Source organism: Molossus molossus, unplaced genomic scaffold, assembly GCF_014108415.1.
Source record: "Molossus molossus isolate mMolMol1 unplaced genomic scaffold, mMolMol1.p scaffold_m16_p_2, whole genome shotgun sequence".
Classification (NCBI taxonomy): Eukaryota; Metazoa; Chordata; class Mammalia; order Chiroptera; family Molossidae; genus Molossus; species Molossus molossus.
The window spans coordinates 108842708-108866163 of NW_023425355.1; the positions used below are offsets into that span (position 1 = coordinate 108842708).

General features: G+C 35.0%; 1 protein-coding gene across 19 annotated transcripts in view; it reads right to left on the bottom strand.

Annotated features, from left to right (window-relative positions):
• KDM6A (lysine demethylase 6A) overlaps positions 1-23456 on the bottom strand; it is a 270740-nt gene that overhangs the window by 36348 nt on the left and 210936 nt on the right. For all 19 annotated transcript variants that reach the window (XM_036270305.1, XM_036270303.1, XM_036270296.1 and 16 more), the window contains 6 exons: positions 8442-8571; positions 6858-6963; positions 6015-6220; positions 3802-3866; positions 3652-3726; positions 3000-3148 (listed from right to left, as the gene is read on the bottom strand). In XM_036270305.1, coding sequence (XP_036126198.1) covers positions 3000-3148; positions 3652-3726; positions 3802-3866; positions 6015-6220; positions 6858-6963; positions 8442-8571 — 731 coding nt within the window. The remainder of the gene's footprint in view (positions 1-2999; positions 3149-3651; positions 3727-3801; positions 3867-6014; positions 6221-6857; positions 6964-8441; positions 8572-23456) is intronic.

A 23456-nucleotide genomic window follows, 5' to 3' on the forward strand; every position in this document is an offset into this window, starting at 1 on the left:
AGTCACGGAGATATAAAGTATAACATAGGCAATACTGTCAATATTATTCTAATAACTACACATGAAGTCATATGGGTTTGAGATTTATTGGGATGAACACTTAGTAAGTCATATAATGTCTAATCACTGGGTGTACACACAAAACTAATATAATATTGTATGTTGACTACAACTGAAAAATAAAAAATGATAAATGTTACAGAAAAAAGAAAAAAGGAAAGAAGCAGACACAAAAGCCAACATATTATGATTCCATTTATATGAAACATCCAGAACAGGTAAATCTAGAGCCAGAAAGCAGACTACAGTAAGTCCTCACTTACTATTACTGATAGGTTCATGGAACTGTGACAAAATGATGTATAACAAAATCAATTTTAACATAGGCTAATTGATATAAACAAGAGTTATAACAAAACAACACTGAATGAAAAGACCTGCTATAGTAGTTTCCATGGACTGAGGAAAGGGGAAATGGAGAGAGGCTGTTTAATGGGTAAGAGGCTTCCTTTTCAGGTGATGAAAATGTCTTGAAACTACACAGAGGTGATGGCTACAAAAGCTCAGTGAATAACTAAATGCTATTGAATTGCACACACTAAAAGGGTTAATTTTATGTGACTTTTACCTCAATAAAGAAAAATGTAGCTGTGTTCTCACCATAACCTGTGCACACTACACCCAGAATCTTTTTTACATATACAGTATAATGTAAAGATGGTACTCTTAATACTTATAGCTGTCTCTTACCATGGGTAGATGGTTAAAATTGTCCATGGGATGGACTCCAAATAAAATTTTGCTCTAATTAAAATTAGAGATGCTGGGATCCCACCATCTAACTAAAAATCTTTTAGGGTAGAGCCTAAGAGCATCTCTATAGTTTAGAGAATACATGACTGATCATAAAGTCCATTCAAGCAGGTAACATTTATTTATCTATGTAACTCCAGGAACAAAGTGTTTGTCACAAAAAAAAGTATTCAAATAATTTTTTTTAATTGAACTGAACTATCAGTTTAAGGATCAACTGCAGATTCTTCTCTAAGACTGAGTTGCCCAATACAATAACCACCTGAAATGTAGTTAATATAAACTGAGATGTGTGGTAAGTGTAAATTTTGAGGACTTAATAGAAAAACATGCCAAAATATCCCAATAATGTTTATATTGATTACATGTTGAAATAATAGTGGAATATACTGGGTTAATTTCACCTATTTCATTTTACATTAATATGACTACTGTAAAATTTTAAATCAGCCTGGCTGGTGTGGCTTAGTAGACTGAGCCTTGTCCCATGGACTTAGAGGTCTCAGTTTGATTCCCAGTCAGGGCACACGCCTGAGTTGTGGGCTCAGTCCCCAGTGGGGGATGTGCAAGAGGCAGCTAATTGATGTTTCTCTCTCTCTCTCCTCCTTTCTCTCTCAAAAAAAAGAAAAAAAAAAAGAAAAAGAAAAAAGAAAAGAAAAAGAAAAATCAATAAAAACATCTTCAAAAAATTTTTCAAATCATATATATGACTTGCATTATATTTCTATTGGACAGTGCTACCCCCAAGGGAATTCTTTAAGGTTCCACGGGACAAGTCTGAAAAACTAATGCCTTGCATACAAACAAACAAACAAACAAACAAACCCAAAACAGTCTAGGCTCATGGTGACAAAGAAGTAATCCACCAAGTTGGCTTTTATTTGCATAAATTAATTCAAATTCTATGAGAAACATTTTCAATTGAAATGAATCTTAATAGAACCAATCCAATACAACATACATAAGAAAAAGGAACTCCAGAGATTTCAAATAACTTGTCCAGTATTTACACTGCTGTCTAAAGTGGGGATAGAGTGTAAAGCAGACAGGTCTTTTGCCATTTATTCCAGAACTGTTTTTATTTTTCCCAACTAAGGATAAAACATCACAGAACTGGGCTTCCAATGGCCTGAGGATAAAAACTACTACAACCTAATGGTTCTAATCTTGGCTGCACATTAGAATCCTTTGGGGAACTTTAAAAAAAAAAAAAAAAAATTGATGACTGTATCACAATCTCCAGAGATTAATCAACTATTTTTAAAAAGCTTACCAGGAGATTCTAATGAGTAACCAGGACTGGGAACCACTGACCTATGTTACCCAGAAGCAAGTCTATTATGAAGTAATTCTTAAGCTCCTATTAAAAAAGCAGGTAACATAGAAGAAAGCCGTCTGGTTTTCAAACTAAGGATGCATTAAGTAGCAAACAGAAACACCTGAAAGTGATATGTAGCTCATAGGCACCAGTACAGTGAATTAATTAGCACCAGTTTTCTGAATTGTTAAATATTTTGCATATCACCCTATGAATTTCATGTCAATCTAAGGCAGCATAGAGAAGATAGTACGTTAGTGCTGGACAGAATTTTAAGTCTAAATCCAATGTAATTCATTTTACAAATAAAGAAAAACACCCAGAGAAGGAATGTGACTTGCCAAAAGTGACAAGATTAGTTAGTGGTAGTCCAGACTAGATGTCTCCACATAATCATACTTTGTAAACTGCACTGCAAACCAGTTAGACAATTGTAACCTACACTTTCTTTTTAAAAATGTATTGTTCTACGAAACTGTTGTATACATACATGTGCACTAGGTCATAACATAAAATACACTTCTTATTGTGATTATGGTAAGAAAAAAAGTTTAGAAAAGACTATATCCCATTACTCTGCGGTAGATAGGATCAACAAAGTCTTTAAACCACAGGAACTTATTTTCCCAGAAGTGGTCTACTGACCCCTTTTCCAGATTAAAATGCTATTGTTTCGGAGCTATTATATTTAAAAAAGGAGAAAAATCTTAATAATCTGAACCTAGTTAAAAAGTCAAACCTTGTATTAGGAATAATCCTTTCAGTTTCATTCACAGTAAATAAAAAATCTGTTTCTATTTTGCATATTTCACATTTTGATTAATTCTGTTTTTCAATTGTAGAAGATATGTTAGTTCATAAAAGTTACCTGGTGTTCGGCTTCCTGGAACTTTCATATATAGCTGAACTGTGTTCATGCCCAGTATGGTATGACCAACATGGCTTAGAAGATTTCCTGCTGATACGACACGCACAAAAGCAGGAAGTTTAGTCAATTCATGCAGCTGCAACTTCCACCTGCAATAAAATAACAGATAAACAGTGAAACTCTGCTACAGATGCTTGTGGAAGTTAATCATTTCTTCAAAAACCTTATGCTCCAATCAGAAAAACAATTAAATCTATAAATACTTTACTTTCAAATAGAAAACATTTAAATGCTTTAATTTTTCCAAAGAAAACTTCCTAACAAAAAGCATAAAAATTATTGAATAAAGGAAACAAATGTACTACAAATTTTTATAATTTTTGTATAATTTTATTTTATAGAACTATATTATTAATCATAAAATATAATGTTATGGTTGTATAATTAGCATACAGTCAGGGCTTGATGAAATTTATACAAGGGTTTCAATTCCAGAAAATAATTGAAAAACCTAGCAAAAGTAAATTAGCTAAAATCTGTATATCAGCTTAGAAAAGTGACAAAGAATGAAAAAGGAGAAAATTGTATACAATTCTCAATTTTGCAAAGGATACCTCTTTACATCAGTTTACAGAAGACTACAAAGACTTACTTTTTGTCATCAGACAGGTCGATGTTGGTCCCAAACTTTATGGTTTTAAAGGGTCCTTTCTTCCTCCTCCCAGAACTTAAAAAAGAGAGACAATATTAGAAACATGCATTCTAAGCAGAAATACTAAGTGGACAATTAAAAATAACTTACTTATCTGAAGATGTCGATTCACTATCTGAGTGTTCTTTATGGTGACTTCTTTTCTCATTTTCTTCCTGTAGATTAAGCAAAAAGCATTCCAGTTTAGTATTCTACAACAAGCCATCCTTTCCATCATACAAGTGTAAAGTTTACATCTAGATTGATAGTATTATCTGTTTTGAAACTAAGTTTCTATGGGCCCTTTTCACATGAAAATTTCTTCCAAGACCACATTAAATAAAACCCCAAGAAGTCAATGGTATCCAAACTGCTCCATCAGCCACAATGTTACCCTAAGAACTCTTCCTTATTAACTTCTTCTATAAGGGAAACAAACTACAAATTCTTATTCCTGCCCCATTTTTCAAGGAGAGAACATTTAAGGAAAGTTTAGAGGCCTAAGAATTATCAATCTTTTTTTTTTAATCCTCACCCGAGGACATTTTTTTCATTTTTTGGTTCAGACAGAGCGGGAGGGAGAGAGAGGAAGAGAGAGAAAGAGAGAAACATCAACGTGAAAGGGACACATCGAGTGGCTGCCACCCGCACACCCAACCAGGGCCGGGGGACAAACTGCAACTGAGGTACGTGCCCTTAGTGGGAACCGAACCCGAGTCTCTCTGGACTGCAGGCTCTAACTGCTGATCCAAACCGGCCAAGGCAGAATTATCAATCTTGATTATAAAATTTCTAAACTAGCAGAGGTACATGCATGTATGTGAATGTAGTTATATATGTTTATGGGTGGAAGGTAAAGAAGTTCTCTATTTTTTATTATGAACAAATATAAAAAGGTCTTCATGGGCCAAATCTTTTCTCCACAATGAATTATACATGAATGATAGAGCATTTAAAACAGCAGTAAGGAAATTAAGTACTGGATAAATATAGGTGCTTTTCAATGCAAAATTATTATTAACAATTTATGTATTACAAACATGGTTATCTCAACACTCGGTGTCCTATGATTTTTGAGTTAGCAATACTTAGTGACATTTTAGCCTCCCTCCCTTTAAATTTACAGTTTTTAAACGTTTGCCACAATTTCTACATGCAATGTGGTCCAGGTGTCCAAAGCACACAAAAAAACCACCCTTTCTTTGGTTATGGATCCATTCTTACTTAAATACTCTGCCTTTTATTATCTTCGCTTTTCAACTCTTCTTCCAGATTTTCCTTTGATGATCTCTGAATCCTGCTATTATTATCTATTCTATTCTGACTATTATACAACCATATAGTTGAAGTATCTTGGAAGTCTGAACTATAGAGATTTAGATGAATAATGAATTCACTGTATCTCCTAAAAGTCACAGGACAGTTTTATTAGATGAATTTCTCAGTAGGTTCTATAGGAAGTGGTAGTGAGAAATGAACAAAGAATATGATTTACAGGTATAAATGTTGCCTTGATTAAAAATATGAACTCAGGGCAGAATTTTAAACAGATACAAGCAAATCTAATGAATTACATACAAATGAAGGCTTCCAGTCACATACTAAGTTTCAGCTGTAGGATATGAACAGACAAGCATTTGAATAATATATTTAGTAAACTCATTTTGCAGGTGTTTTATGTTCACTTTGTAGGGGAATTTACAGAGTTCTCATTACAGTTCTAAAGGATTTTAGTAATGTTTCACTGCTGAAAGGCCTGTGAGTCTTTTAATGATAATCCTGATTATTTTTCAAAGTTTTGTTTTTTAATTTTCCATACATTTTCAAATAATTTATGCCTGTCCCTCAGTTTTTTCTTTCAGACTGAGATTGGTAAAAGCAAACTTGAGATTAATTAATCCTCTAATATCAATTAGGAGCAATTTTGCCTTCCACAGGACATTTAGCATGTCTGAAGACATTTTTGATTGTCATAGCTGAAATGGGGAGAGGCCAGAGATGCTATTAAACATCTTACAATACAAAAGACAACACACTACAACTAAAAGTTATTCAACCCAAAATGTCAATAATGCCAGGGTTAAGAAACCCTGCTCTAAACAAAAATATCCCAGAGATGAGGGAGACATCTCACTAGATAGTAATTACATCTACTTTATCATTCCATAGGTTTTCTTAGACTTTACTAAGAACTGGATAGCCACTTATATTTTATATAACTATAAAATAATGAGATGCTTACAAAAGTAACATACCCCTTCAAATTAAAACAATAAAACAAAATATCTCCAAAATAAAATAATATTCAGGAACTAATTACTTACTCTCAATGATTCCTGGAAGGAAGAAGCCTGGTACTGTGCATATTTAGCAATTGTAGTATGAGATCGATTACTTTCACAATGCCAGATTTTCTTCGTTCCAGTGGGATCCCAGTTTTCATCTGCTGGCTGCAACAACTGTGTCCTTACTTCTACCATGTGTTCATTGTTAGCTTCCACCAAAGTTTTGGTAGAGAAAAGTCCCAGGTCTTCATAAATAAATAAAGGCAGTTAATAAATAAAAATTATATTTAGAATAACATTTTTAAAGTGCTTTTTCAAAAGGAAAAAAAAAAGGAAAATGTTGTATGCTGCTCCATTCAATTCCACTACAATCCAACTGGGACCTTTGTACACCGAGTTTTTTGTCAGGTTTCCACAACCATACACTGAAACCCTGCACCTATTCATCATGCCACCAATGGGCAGAATCAAGGGCCAACTACTAAAGTTTCACTTATTTAATTTTAGCAGGTGCCAGGAACTACTTAGGGGGCAATAGTACTTATTAGTAGCATCAAATTTTACCTAAATTTTTATTTAAAAAATTATTTTATTAGTCAACCTAAATCATAATTGTATAGTTTCACCAAAATAAAAGCTAAATGTAAAAAGCATCAGTAAAATGCTAGTAACCAGTACTATCACTGTATCTTCAAACTGATTAAAGAAATGATACAATGATACACACATGCACACACGTACACGTTTTACAGCCAGGAAAATATTTAAATAAAAATGTAAAAAAAGAAAAAATAAATAGAAATAAGTTTCTGTCTGTGCTTCAAAAGGTAACAGATAGTAAAGAAAATATACAAACTTTTCCTTTTTCTTATTAAAGCTTACCCAACTTAAGAGCTCCAGCAAGGCCACGTATTACTGTAACAGGGTTGTTTGGATTTGTACAAAATTGATGTAATGGAGGAAAGAAAGCATCACGTTTATTTTCCAACTGTAAAATTAAAACATATGATTAAATCTCTAGAAAACAGACCTTAATTTAAATATTATGCCAAATTCATATCTATTATTTATTGCGATTTAATAATGCATCCTATGTGCCATTATTTTTATTTTATGTGTTACAGTATTTTATCACTATCTTTTGATCCTTACTGTTACGGGATATAACTACATACATCTATCTTTTCCATTATATCTTGAACAAAATATGTGGGAGAAATGAAATTTAAACTCCAAAATCAGATTGTTTTAAATATTACTCAGCCTTAAGAAGAAAATTCTATCATATGCTGCAACATGGATGAATCTTGAGGACACTTTGTTAAGTGAAATTAAGCAAGTCACAAAAAGAAAAATTGTATATAATTTCACTTATATGAGGTTTCTAAAGCAGTCAAAATCATATAAACAGAAAGTAAATTGGCTGTTACCAGTGGCTGGGGAGACTATGTAAAGGCAGTTATATTTTAATGGTTATCAAATTTCAGATTTGCAAGATAAAAAAGTTATGCAGAGTTGTTTTGCAACAATAAGAATACACTTAAAACTACAAAACTGTGCACTTAAAAATGGAAGATAATCAATTTCATATACACGTTTTTAATCACAAAAAGAAAAAAAATAAATTAAAATAATATATTACCAAAATGTAAGTAGGCAAGAGAAGGGCCATAAAAGATGAATATTAATTATTCACCCCCCCCCATTTAAAAGTTTGGTTACAGTTCTATAGTTCTATCTCCATGCTTCCCTTACATACTAAAGGATCAATAAAAACTGGTTGGAGGAAGGATTAATATAACATTTGGCCTCTAGAGGGCAAAAACAGAACCAAATCTCTAAAAACAAACTTTATAGTTTATATTTTTTTCATTTGGGGTAGAAGTGGGAGGATGGAAGGAAGGAAATGGGCTAGGAGGACCTATCTGGGAGAAACATAAAAAAAGAGTTGCTTTGACTGAACCACTAACTTCCTATATATCATAAAGTGAAAGTAATATCATTTTAAATAATCTATTCAGCTTTTTTTATGACATATCTATTACCACATTTTATGTTCTCAAATACTTTTTTGAAGGTAAATAATATATTTTTTTAAGTAGAGGTATAAAACAGAATAAATGTTCAGGTTCATATAACTAGTAGAATGTAGATTTAAAACCCAGCTTACTCAAAAAAATGTCATACTTTTAGGTAAGTTTTTGCCTAATATTGCTCAAAATTGAGGGCAGTACAAAGTGTCTCTACTACTCTAATGTAATCACAGTTAACAGCTGAGAAGGCATGTTTTACATACTATTACAAAATCATTTTGAAAACATCTTTATTCCCCAAAAAACATTCAAGCTGCCACCAATACATTTAATGTTTCCTAAAGGGTATCCACATTGATTTAAAGCACGATCTTATGAAAAACAAGTGCAAACACTAGTTTGATTTATTTCTAGTCAGTCAATTCAGACTCACATAAATACTAGGTGTAGGTGGATTCAACTTGTCCTTTGGCAAGGGAGGGTATGGTGAAGATGGTGGTCTTGGAGGCGGACATTTATCCAATAAAATGCTACTGTTAGATAAGCCATTTTTACCTAGATTCCTTTAAAAAAGAAGAAGGGAGAATAAATCAGCTAGCTGTACATTTAGGAAACAACTAAAAAGTCCTCAATTAAAACCTAATTAAATTACTGGGCAGTTGCACAAATTCATGAGATTTGGATCTCTCAGCAAAAAACGAAGAACAATTATTAATTTCAGCAAATATTTAGCATGATTCCTATATCTTCCATTAAAAAAAAGTAATAGAAAACATATTGCAACACTTATATTGATTATATTCCTTATTTTGCTCATAATTTTCCAATTTATTTTTTCACCTGAAGAACACAAATTCCAAGTTTCTCTCTACCATCCTCCACCATCAGATTTTTTCCATTAAATGTTAAAATAATAACCTGACCAAAAGAGGTCTAGATAATAGTAAAAATAGAATATTTCTCTCTCCTTATCATATCAGCAATTATAACCAAGATATCTAGTGACAATTATCAAACCTGAAAAGAACTTTTCCTTTCTGTTCTCAAATCTGGAAAGAATATTCTATGTAACTCCTTCACTAATAAAATTTAGCAAGACTCCAATCTGAATTTTATAGCAAATCATACCAATTTTTCAAATGATGTGTATACTGATACATCACCTAGGGTAGGAGAAACAAAGGAAAAAAATAATAAATGGAACTACATCAAACTAAAAAGCTTCTGCATGGGAAAAGAAACCAGCATCAAAACGAAAAGAGAACCCACTCTCTGGGAGAACATATTTGCCAACAATACATTGGATTAGGAGTTAATATCCAAAATATATAGAGTACTCATGCATCTCACCAAAAGGAAGACAAACAGTCCAACTGAAAAATGGGCAGAGGACCTGAACAAACACTTCTCCAAACAGGACATACAAATGGCCAAAAGATATATGAAAAATGCTCAATGTCACTAATTATCAGAGAGATGAAATTTAAAATGACTATGAGATCACCTCACACCTGCCAGAATGGCTGCCATCAACAAATCTTCAAACAACAAGTGCTGACAAGGATGTGCAGAAAAGGGGACTCTAGTACACTGCTGGTGGGAATGCAGACTGGTAGAGCCACTATGGAAAATAATATGGTGCCTCCTCAAAAAATTAAAAATTGAACTTCCATTTGACCCAGTGATTCCACTTCCAGGAATATATCCTAAGAAGCCTGAAACACCAATTAGAAAGAATATAGGCACCCCTATGTTTATAGCAGTGCTATTTTTACAATAGCTAAGATCTGGAAACAACCCAAGTGCATCAGTAGATGAGTGGATAAAAAAGCTGTGGTACATTTACACAATGAAATACTATGCAGCAGTAAGAAAGAAAGACCTCTGTTCCTTTGAGAGAGACATGGAGGGACCTGAAAAGTATTATGCTAAGGGAAATAAGCCAGTCAGAGAAAGACAAGTACCACATGATCTCACTTATTTATGGAATACCATGAACAAAATAAGCTGACAACCAAAATAGATCCAGAGACATGGAAGTAGGGAACAGACTGATAAACCTCAGAGGGAAGGTGGAGGTGGGGGGAACGGGAAGAGATAAATCAAAAACTTATATGCATATATGCATAACCAGTGGACACAGACAACAGTTTGGGGAAAGCAGGAGGGGGATGGGAGCAGGGAGGATGGGGTCAATGGGGGGGGGGAAGGGGAGGAGACATCTGTAATACTTTCAACAATAAAGAAAAAAATAAAATGAGGTGTATAGTTGCTATCTATTTTCTGACACTATAATTATATGGGGTTTACTTTCCTTTAATAAGAAAATTTAACATTTGTTAAATTATAAATTCTTAATTTATGGTAGAATCACTCCCAACTGTAATTGTTTCAGTGTTAAGAAAAAAAAAAAGATATTTCCAAATTCTTAAAGTCCCTACCCAACTCAGAAAATCAGCAAGACATAATCTTGAGCTTTCAAATCATTCCAGGTTAACTAACCTACCTCACCCAATTATTATGAGTTCAAAAATAATCAATGCATTAAAATACCAAGTTCTCTTAAATTAACAAATTAAAATTTCAGATAAGAATTTGAAAACTGAAATTATGGCTGGCAGGAAGTTAAAAACTTAGTAATTTTCCTTACTGAAGAGAAAATTGGCAATTTTTCATCATACTTTATAGACTAATACAGATTAAAACAAAATTAATTTTCCTGATTTTGCCAAACTGAAAAAAAACCTTTGCAAATCAGCCTGTTCTGGTTGGCACTAAAGAAAATTTAGGCTTGAAATTCCAATGCTACAACCTTTTGAAATGCTACACTAAATAGCATCATGGATGTCACTTTCTTAATTTTTTCTTACTACAACTCCAAGTAAAAACAAGAGTTCATGGCAGGTCTCAAAGAAATGGATTGAGTTTTAAATAACTGAATTTTCTTAAAAAGTACGTGAATTAGATATTAAAGTGAAATTTTAAGTTACAAGTTGCAAAGGTTATATAAATGAATCGTCTATTCAATATCAGTTTTCCACAAAGCATGAATGTCCTGTACATTTAAAACACAGACATAATACATTTAAACTTTAAAATTTAAGTATAAAATTAGATCTAACTTATAAAATGCATGAAAGTAAAAAAACAATTAGCTGAGACTGGTAAAAAAACAAAAACAAAAAACAATTCAAGTATTATTAAACCAATACAAAAGTCACTTATAATATCCACATAAATCATTACACTTTTCATGCTGAATTGTGCATCTGCCACTATTTAATTTTGGAATTTAAACAAAATATGACTCTAAATACGTAAAATGTTTTACAGAGCAGGAGAGGGATATACTGTATAGCAAATGATTAGTATTTTAAAGAATTTGAAGATATGAACCAAGTATTAAACTGTACCACAAAATAGCATTTTATGTTAATTAAATATGGCAACAAAACATAAGCTTCTACAATATTCTGGATGTTGAGAGATGAGACTAGAAAACAGGATTTGCTAAGAGCAGTAAAATTCTGCCTCCATTTCTACAGTTCTGTAACAATTACAAGGAAAAAGGTAAATGGGAAAGTAAAGCAATGAAAGTGCAGAAAGAAGCCTTTATTTTAAAATATAAAAGGGTGAGAAGGCATGACTAAGGGAGCTGAAATGATTTAACAATTGAATGTTACAATTACAATTTTAAACCATAAAAGAAGCAAAGGTATTGTAATTAACTGCTTTTTGATGTATCACACTGACCAATGCAATACTAAAATGAACTAAATGAGAGTCAGATTAAAAATAACTAACATTTTAAAATCTAAGTATGTGAAAATAACAGGGTAGTCATAATAAACCATGCAATCAAATTATATATAGCAGTTTCTTATTGTATGTCAAACATTGACTCCCTGACTATTGAGGTCAAGTTTAAAACAAATAGGAATTGCCCTGATGGAACTGATGTAGTTGTCTATATATTGATTATAAATTTTTCAGCTTAAAATATACTTATCAATCGTAATGCAAAGGACAGAGTTGTGGATAATAAACACATTTTATCTTCTGAACATGTAAGTGTCCAACACTGTTTATAATACTTCAAGCCAAATAATGAAACTTTACTATAGCAATCCAAAGTGAAGGCGCTGAAGTTGATTATCCCATTTTAAATCCTTTCCTCCCATTTTCAAACCCTTTCCTTGAGCAAAGTATAGTAGGAGGAAATTACTCATAACCCAATTATTTAAAATATTGGCTTAAACTTACTTTCAAATTTACCCACATCATTCAGTAGATAAATGAAAAAGTGGTCTGTAGGTAAGCTGGTCTACGCTTTAATTATCTTTGGTTATGAAGCTCCTAAACCAGCAACACTGAGTATCTTGTACCTATGTCACTTCCCCTTCTGAGTTCTAGGCTCCTACCTAATGCAGGACACCATCAAAAGAAGAGAAATGACCAGCAATGCAACAGCTATCATTTATAGTCTTGACTTTTTCTCTAAGCCTCAGAAGATTTTTATTTCCAATTTATCAGAGTTTTTTTATTTTTTATTTTTTTTAATCTTCATTAATAAACTGAGGCCTAGATTTACTAAAATAACCAAGCAACCACAGAAGACTATAGTGGTTTGATGTATCTAGCTACTTACTATATAAAGGAGTTGGCAAAAGCAGGTTTACAGTTGTGAATAACATTCTTTTGAATTAATAAAGCTATTGTGTAATAATCATGACCTTCATGTCTTTTTCCATACAAACAACTGTAAACCTACTTTTGCCCACCCATACATACATATATCTGTAATAAGAAATGAAAAACACATTGGAAGGTTTAAAAAGCAGAGTAGAGGAAGCAGAGGACCGGATCAGTGAATTAGAAGACAGGGTAGAAAAAAAATCAACCAATCAGAAAAACAAAAGGAAAAAACTATTAAAAAACAGGAAGACAACTTAAGAGAACTGTGGGACAACTGGAAACATAATAATATTTGCATCATAGGAGTCCCCGAAGAAGAAGAAAATGAGCAAGGGATAGAGAATATATTCAAAAAAATAGTGACAGAAAACTTCCCTAATTTGGTGAAGGAAGAAGGCATTCAAGTTCAAGAAGCACAGAGAGTCCCAAGTAAGAAGAACCCAAACAGGCCCACACCAAGACACATAGGAATTAAAATGCCACAAATTAAAGACAAAGAGAGAATCCTAAAAGCAGCAAGAGATAAGCAGCAGGTTACCTACAAAGGAAACCCCATAAGACTCTCAGCTGACTTCTCACAAGAAACACTACAGGCCAGAAGGGAATGGCATGAATTAACCAAAGTCATGAAAAACAAGAATCTGAATCCAAGACTACTCTACCCAGCAAGGCTATCATTCAAAATAGAAGGTAAAATAAAGAGCTTCTCAGACAAAAAAAGGCTAAGGGAATACATTAGCACCAAACCAGCACTGCAAGAAATGTTAAAAGGACTGCTGTAATTAGCAGTAGAAATGGGAAGAAAAATAGAACGACACTAAACAAAAATGGCAATAAATAAGTACATATCAATAATCACCTTAAATGTAAATGGATTGAATGCTCCCATAAAAAGACATAGAGTAGCTGATTGGATAAGAAAGCATGACTCATCTATATGTTGTTTACAAGAGACCCACCTCACACAAAAAAAGACTCACATAGGTTGAAAGTGAAGGGATGGAAAAATATTTTCCAAGCAAATAGAAAGCAAAAAAAAGCTGGGATAGCAATTCTCATATCTGATAAAATAGATTTCAAAATGAAGACCATAACTAGAGACAAAGAAGGCCACTACATAATATTGAAAGGATCTATCCAACAGGAAGATATAACCTTGATAAACATATATGCACCCAATATAGGAGCACCAAAATATATTAAAAATGTTCTGGAGGACTTCCAAGGAGAAATCGACAACAATACAATCATAGCAGGGGACTTCAACACCCCGTTGACAGCACTGGATAGATCCTCTAGGGAAAAATTAGGAAGGAAACAGAGACTCTAAATGAAGCACTAGAACAAATGGATTTAATAGCTATCTACAGAGAATTACACCCCAAAACTACAGAATACACATTCTTCTCAAGTGCACATGGGACATTCTCAAAGACAGACCACATAACAGGACACAAATTAAATCTCTACAAGTTCAAGAAGATTGAAATCATATCAAGTATCTTCTCAGATCACAATGGCATGAAACTAGAAATCAATTGCAACAAGAACATGCAAAGACATTTCATCACATGGAGGCTACATAGCATGTTATTAAACAATGAATGGGTCACCAAGGAGATCAAGGAAGAAATTAAAAACTTCCTGGAAACCGATGAAAATGAACATACAACAACACAAAATCTATGGGATGCAGCGAAAGCAGTTCTGAGAGGGAAGTTCATAGCACTACAGGCCTACCTCAAAAAACAAGAAAAATTTCTAATTGACTGTCTAACCTCACAACTTAAAGAATTAGAAAGCAAAAAAAAAAAAGAAATCCCCAGAGAAAGTAGAAGGAAGGAAATAGTAAAGATCAGAGCAGAAATAAATGACAGAGACCCAAAAAAACAATTCAAAGGATCAATGAAACAAAGAGCTGGTTTTTCGAAAAGATAAACAAGATTGATGGACCCTTAGCTAGACTCACCAAGAAACAAAGAGAGAGAACCCAAATACACAAAATCAGAAATGAAAGAGGAGAAGTAACAACCAACACCACGGAAATACCAAAGATTGTTAACAACTACTATGACAACTATATGGCAACAAATTCGACAATCTAAGCGAAATGGACAAATTTCTAGAAACACACAGTCTCCCAAAACTGGACCGGGAAGAGATAGAAAACTTGAACAGACCAATAACTACTAAGGAAATTGAAGAGGTAATCAAGACTCTTCCAGCAAACAAAAGCCCAGGCCCAGATGGCTTCACGGGGGAGTTTTACCGAACATTCAAAAAAGAACTAACACCCATTCTCCTCAAACTATTTCAAAAAATTCAAGAAAAAGGAAGACTTCCAAACACGTTCTATGAGGCCAGCATAATTCTAATTCCAAAACCAGAAAAAGACACTACGAAGAAAGAAAACTACAGGCCAATATCCCTGATGAACATAGACGCCAAAATCCTGAACAAAATATTAGCAAATCGGATCCAGAAATACATCAAAAAAATTATTCACCATGACCAAGTGGGATTCATTCCAGGGATGCAAGGCTGGTACAATATTCACAAATCAATAAATGTGATACACCATATATCTGTAATAAGGCAAAAATGTCTTTAAGAGTTAAGAATTGAATATAAAACTATAAGAATGTACTTAAAAATTCTGAAGTGAATAATTACATATACCTCAAAACTGAGATGGAAGGTTATATCATCTTTAACAGATTAAGCAACACAATAACATCTGGGTTACCCAGAGCATAATAATTAATTATTGAAACCTTATGGTAACTTCCACTGTATTCTGTTTATAACTTGCACTTTCATGGAACTCTTTCTGACAGCATTCTTCCAGAATACCCTTAGGTCCCATACAGTCTATGATGTTAGCTCTGGACTTCTAAAAATTCCCACATGTTCTAGCAACTGTCCTGAGTCTACAGAGAGTGGAAGAGGGAAGACCCAGCTCCAGCAAAGTGGCAGCTACAAAAGCCCCAGCAGCCGAGTATGGAACAGGTAGAAGATACTACAAATTGGCAGCAAGCCAAAACACTGTGTCTAAGGACTGTTCAGTATAGCATTTAATCTGGATGTTAAAACATGCCTACTTCCTTTGGGTCCAGATTTGAAGTGACCATGGTGTACCAAAAAGATTAACATAAAATCAAATTTTAGAAATTCAGGAATTTCACTGCATGGTTTAGAAGAATTTGGTCTGATTTAGAGATTATCCAAAGTGTTTTTAAGCTACTGACATAAAAATATCTTGTTAAGGCAGCCTTGGCCAGGTGGCTCTACTGGTTGGAACATCATCCCATGCGTTAAAAGGTTGCTTGTTCAATTCCCGGTCAGGGCACATATCGAGGTATCGGGCTCAATCCCTTGTAGGGGGGCATTCAGGAGGCAGCAGATATTTGGCTTTCACGTGGATGTTTCTCTCCCCCTCTCTCAAATCAATAAAAACATATCCTCAGGTGAGGATTTTTAAAAATATCCTGTAAAGCATAAAGATTAAATTCAGTAGCTACCGATGGAGACCACTAAAAAAAGTGCTGCCAGCAATATAAAACAAATAGACAATACAAAAAATAACAATAACAAATGAAACATATGTAAGTTTTGCTTTAGTCTATGTCACAATAAAAATAGTTAAATAAAGAAAAGTAATGGAAAATAAAAAACAGACCAGAAGATATTTTAAACATTCCAACTGAACCAGTCTTTAAAGAAACTATAGTGTACTAAAGTTCAACCATCACTTAACTTTCACATACAAAATTATTCTCCTTACTCCATTCCTTCTACCCCATACTCCTAACAGTCAAATATATAAACAATTAACATTTAATTTCATCTTAGTCATTCATCAGTGACAAATATTTAATGGTGGATCCATATAAATTTCTAATAAAATTTTCTGAATAGAAATGATAATCACACTTTTAGACTCCAATAATTAAAACACATAACAACATTAGCTGCAGGAAGAGACCTGAACTTTAAAATGCACTTAGACTTCAGGTCAAGATGGTGGCATAGGTAAACAAGGTACTCACCTCCTCCCACAACCACATCAAAATTACAACTAAAGAACAACCATTATTCAGTACCACCTAAAAGGGAGCTGAAGGAAGGCCTATGTACAACTATGAATTTAAAGAAGCAACATCAAGACCAGTAGGAGGGGCAGAGGTGCGGACAGGCTGATCCCACCCCCATATGTGGTGGACAAAAATTAGAGAAGGGACACCTCGGCTGAGAAGGTCCTCCCTGAGGAGCAAGGGGACCGCATCCCACACCAGGCCGCAAGCTCAAGGTTCCAGTGCCAGGAAGAGAAGTCCCCATTAACTTCTGGCTGTAAAAATCAGCTGGAACAGAGACTGAGGGAGACTGAGGCTGCTGGAGCCCCAGGCAGTTCTTCTTAAACAGCCTTCTCAGGGACTTACTCAGCACCCTCCAGGATCCAGCATGTAGGAAGCACTTGAAAGACACCAGAGACATATGGGGAGGAACGGAGTGGTTTGGCAACAAGGCAAGGGCTAGAGATGAGAAGGGGGTCAGGGGGATAGGTGAAAAAGGTGAAGGAATGAAGAAGTACAAATTGGTTGTTAGACTGAGGAACCTCAAAGGGAAGGTGAGAGTGGCAGTGGGAAGAGATAAAGCAAACATTTTATATACATATATACACAACTAATGGACACAGACAATAGTGTGGGGAAGGCAGGATGGGAGGTGGGAGAGAGGAGGAGGAGGTCAATGGGGGGAAAGGAAGGGACACCTGTAATACATTGAACCATAAATATAAAAAATAAAAAGCACTTAAAAAGCTATATTAAATGGTCATTTTAGACAAACTAGAATTAATGATGTATTTTCAATATATAGAATATTTTCTATACATTTTTATTACAATCTACAACAAGAAAGGTCTTTTAAAAATCTGCTTAAACTTTAAATTTAATGTACTATAAACTATTGCAGAATTCTCTCATATTTGTTACAGGCATTGTTAATTGACTCTCATTCAAGTTGCAGTCGCTTATAGAGGACAATGTTAAGTAAATATGAAAAAATTAAATATGTGCCATACATAATAGAACAGTCATTAAGAATCTGCATGTCTGAAAAAAATGGCAGCGGAGTGAATGGAAGCTACACAGACTGTTTCCCAGGACTGAACTGGAATTACAACTAAAATAAAGACAAATCACCAGTAAAACCCAACTGAATAGCAGTAGGAGAGGACCCGTATAACCAGGGACAGAGAGAGGACACCAAATCGAGGCCGGTAGGAACTGCGAAGGTGCATGAGGGCAGGCCAGGAGCCCAGAGACAGCAGCGGAGAACTGTGTGAGCTTCCTGCTGAGAAAGCAGGAGTTTTTAAAAGAACCAAATCAGCTACAGCCACTCACCTTGGGCTCCAGCGCACGCACACACACACACACACACACAGACTGGACTGGAACTTCGAGGAGAGTCCCAGGGCTCCTGGCTCAGGAGAGAGCTAGAGGGGCAGAAGCCAGGAGTTCTGTACTTAATCACTCCCTCACAGGACAAAAGTCATCTTACGCAAAAAGCCCCTTCCCATAGCCCCTGGGAGAAGCAAAGGTCCCTCTTACAGAATTTCACCACCACAAGGCCGGGATAGGCCAGCCCAGAGAAATGCAAATAGACTCATTAACATCTCAATGTAATGAGCAAAGCAAATACCCCAACAACTGAAAATCCTCTTACAGCTGAGGGATTTTTTACATTCAGCTGAGGGCTACAAATCCAGGCTCATAAAGTAATTGAGACTAATAGCCTCCAGACATAAAGCTAGAGGATAACCAAAACATTCATGGGCTTACAAATATGCCAAGGAAAGTAAGACTTGACAGTGGAATTTAACGTGGGTCCTCCCACATGCATCCAAGCCCAGTAGAGGGAGCCACACTGGTGGAACACTAACATCCACATATGAAATTTAGAAGGCTCCAAAATCCACAGAGACAGTCAAAATGATGAAACAAAGCCCAAATAAAAGAACAAGATAATTCGACAGAAGATGAAATAAATGAAACGGAAATGAGGAAGATATCAGAGGGAGAGTTGAGACTAATAATCATGAGGAAAGATATGGAAAGCACTGAAAACCAACCAATTGGAAATGAAAAATGACATAGCAGAAATAAAGAACACATTGGAAGGAATAACCAGCAGAGGGGAGAAAGCCGAGGACCAGATCAGTGAATTAGAACACAGGGTAGAAAAAACTGCCAAATCAGAGAACCAAACAGCAAAAAGTTAAAAAACAGGAAGACAGCCTAAGAAAACTCTGGGACAATATGAAATGTAACAACATCCACATCATAGGAGTGCCAGAAGAAGAAAACGAGCAAGGGTTAGAGATTATATTTGAAGAAATAGTGACAGAAAACTTCCATAGCTTGGTGAAGGAAAAAGGCATACAAGTTCAAGAAGCACAGACAGTCCTAAGTAATAAGAACTCAAAGAGGTCTACACCAAGACACATAATAATTAAAATATCAACAATCAAAGACAAAAAGAGACCCCTGGCCGGTTTGGCTCAGCGGTTAGAGTGTCGACCTGCAGTCCTGAGAGACCCGGGTTCGGTTCCTGCTAAGGGCGCGTACCTCGGTTGCAGTTTGTCCCCGGCCCTGGTCAGTCGTGCGGGTGGCAGCCACTCGATGTGTTCCTTTCACATCGATGTTTCTCTCTCTCTCTCTCTCTGTTCCTCTCTCTCCCTCCCACTCTACCTGAACAAAAAAATGGGAAAATATCCTCGGGTGAGGATTTAAAAAAACAAAAAACAAAAAGAGAATCCTAAAGGCAGCAAGAGATAAACAACAGGTTACCTACAAAGGAACTCCCATAAGGCTATCAGCTGACTTCTCAACAAAAATACTACAAGCCAGAAGAAAAAGGCAAGCAGCAATCAAGGTAATGAAAAACAAGAACCCGAATCCAAGAATACTCTATCTAGAAAGGCTATCAGTCAAAATAGAAGGTGAAATAAAGAGCTCCCCAAACAAAAAAAGGCTAAGGGAATATATTAGCACCAAACCAGTACTCTAAGAAATGTTAAAAGGACTGCTATAATAAGCAGAAGAAATAGAAAAAGAAAAAAACAGAATAAAAAATAGCAATAAATAAGTATATATAAATAATAGCCTTAAACATAAATGGATTAAATGTTCTGATTAATAGACACAGAGTAGCTGAATGAATAAAAAGCATCATTCATATATATGTTGTTTACAAGAGACCCACCTCACAACAAAAGATTCCTAGAGGTTAAAAATGAAGGGATAGAAAAAAACTTCCAAGGAAACGAAAGGAAAAAACCAGGGGTAGCAATGTTCAATATTAGGTAACACAGACTTCAAAGTGAAGGCCATAACAAGAGACAAAGAACGCCACTACAAAATATTGAAAGGATCCATCCAACAGGAAGATATACCTTGGTAAACATATATGCACCCAACACAGGAGCACAAAAATACATCAATAAACTTCTGGTGGACTTCAAAGGAGAAATTGGCAGCAATACAATCATAGCAGGGGACTTCACCCCTCTGACATCACTGGATAGATCCTCTACACAAAAAATTAACAAAGAAAGAGAGTCACTTAATGATGCACTAGATCAAATGGATATGATAGCTATCTATAGAGAATTATACCCCAAAACTACATAATTCACACTCTTCTCAAGTGCACATGGGACATTCTCAAAGACAGACCACATGTTAGGACACAACTAAGTCTCTGCAAATTCAAGTGCAAATTCAAGGAAATCATACCAAGCATCTTCTCAGACCACAATGGGATGAAACTAGAAATCAATTACAACAAAAACATGCAAAACCATTCAAACACATGGAGGCTAAATAGCAAGTTATTAAACAACAAATGAGTTACGAAGGAGATCAAGGGAGAAATTGAAAACTTTCTGGAAACCAATAAAAATAAACACACAACAACAAAAAAACCTATGGGAGCCCTGGCCGGTTTGGCTCAGCGGCTGGAGCATCGGTACAGAGAGACCCGGGTTCAGTTCCCGCTAAGGGCATGTACCTCGGTTGCAGTTTGTCCCCGGCCCTGGTTGGTCGTACGGGTGGCGGCCACTCGATGTGTCCCTTCACATAGATGTCTCTCTCTCTCTCTCTCTCTCTCTCTCTCTCTCTCTCTCTCTCCCTCCCTCCCTCCCGCTCTATCTGAACAAAAAATGGAAAAAATGTCCTCGGATGAAGATAAAAAAAATAAACAAAAACCTATGGGATACAGCGAAAGCAGTCCTGAGAGGGAAGTTCATATCACTACAGGCCTACCTCAAGAAACAAGAAAAATTTCTAATTGACTGTCTAACCATACAAGTTAAAAGACCTAGAAAGTAAACAAAAAGAAAAACCTAGAACAAGTAGAAGGAAAGAAACAGTAAAAGTCAGAGCAAAAATAAACAACATAGAGACTAAAGATAATTCAAAAAATCAATGAAACAAAGAGCTGGTTCTTTGAAAAGATAAACATGACTGATGGACCCTTAACTAGACTCACCAAGAAACAAAAAGAGAAGACCCAAACAAACAATCAGAAATTAAAGAGGAGAAGTGACAACTGACACCACAGAAATACAAAGGATCGTTCACAAATACTATGAATAATTATACGTTAACAAATTGGACAATCTAGGCAAAATAGACAAATTTCTAGAAACACACAGTCTTCTAAAACTGAACTGGAAAGAGAGAGAAAATTTGAACAGACCAATAACAACTAAGGAAATTGAAGATGTAATCAAGAGTCTCCCAGCAAACAAAAGCCTAGGCCCGGACAGCTTCACGGGGGAGATTTACCAAACACTCAAAGAACTAACACCCATTCTCTTCAAACTATTCCAAAAAATGAAAGAAGGAAGACTGCCAATGTTGTTTTATGAGGCAAGCATAATTCTAATTCCAAAACCAGATAAAGACACTACAAAGAAAGAAAACTACAGGCCAATATCCCTGATGAACATTGATACCAAAATCCTGAACAAAATATGAGCAAACTGGGTCCAGCAATACACCAAAAAAATTATTCATCAAAACCATACGGGATTAATCCCAGGAACGCAAAGCTGGTACAATATTCTCAAATCAATAAATAATGTGATACACCACATACACAAAATGAAAAATAAAAATTATATGATCATATCAATGCTGAAAAAGCATTTGACAAAACCCAGCACCCATTTCTGACAAAAACGCTCAGCAACGTGGAAATAGAGGGATGACGTCTCAACACAATAAAAGCCATATATAAAAAACATAGCCAACATCATACTCAATAGGCAAAAACTAAAAGTATTTCCATCAAGAACAGAAACAAGATAGGGATTCCCACTTTCACCACTCTTATATAACACAGTTCTGGAAGTCTTAGCCACAGCAATTAGACAAGAAGGAAAAATAAAAGGAATCCAAATTGGAAAGGAGGAAGTGCAACTGTCACTATTTGCAGATGACATGATACTGTACACAGAAAACCCTAAAGACTCCATCAAAAATGTACAAGATTTAATAAATGAATTTGGCAAAGTAGCAGGATACAAAACTAACATCAAGAAATTGACAGCATTCTTATACACCAATAATGAACTCACAGAATGAGAAACTAAAAAACAATCCCATTTACCATTGCAGCAAAAAAACCTTAATATACCTAGGAATAAACTTAACCAAAGAAGTAAGAAACCTGTTTGAACTACAGAACATTGAAAAAAAGAAATAGAAGATATAAAAAAAAATGGAAGCATAAAATGTCCAAACTACCCAAAGCAATCTATAGATTCAATGCAATCCCCATCAAAATACCAAAAATGTATTTCACAGAACTAGAACTAATATTCCAAAAGCTTATATGGAACCAAAAAAGACCCCGAATAGCCACAGCAATCTTGTAAAAAGAAGAGCAAAGTAGGAGAAATTGCAATACCAAATATCACGTTATACTACAAAGTTAGTGTACTCAAAACAGCCTGGTACTGGCACAGGAACAGGCATATAGATCAATGGAATAGAACAGTATATCCCAGAAATTGACCCAAGACATTATGTTCAATTAATATTTGACAAAGTGGCAAAAGCATACAGTGGAATAAAGACAGCCTCTTTAATAAATGGCGTTGGGAAAATTGGACAGCTACATGCAAAAAAAATAAACCAGACCACCAAACTGACACCATACACAAGAATAAACTCAAAATGGATAAGACTTAAATGTGACTCGTGAATCCATAAAAATTCTAGAAGAAAATGTAGGCAACAAAATTTCAGACATCACACATAGCAGAATTTGTACTGATACAACACCTAAGGAAGAGAAACAAAGGAAAAAAATAATAAGTGGGACTACATCAAACTAAAAAGCTTCTGCACAGCAAAAGAAACAAGTATCAAAATGGAAGGGAACCCACTACATGGGAGAGCATAATTGCCAATGATACATCAGATAAGTTAGTTTCCAAAATATATATAGTACTCATACAACTCAACATAAGGAAGACAAAGAATCCAATTAGGCAGAGGACCTAAACAGACACCTCTCCAAACAGGACATACAAATGGCCAAGAAACATATAAAGAAATGCTCCATATCACTAACCATCAGAGAGATGAAAATTAAAAAGACTATGAGGTATCACCTCACACCTGCCAGAATGGCTGCCATCAACAAATCTTCCAACAAGTGCTGCTGAGGGTGTGGAGAA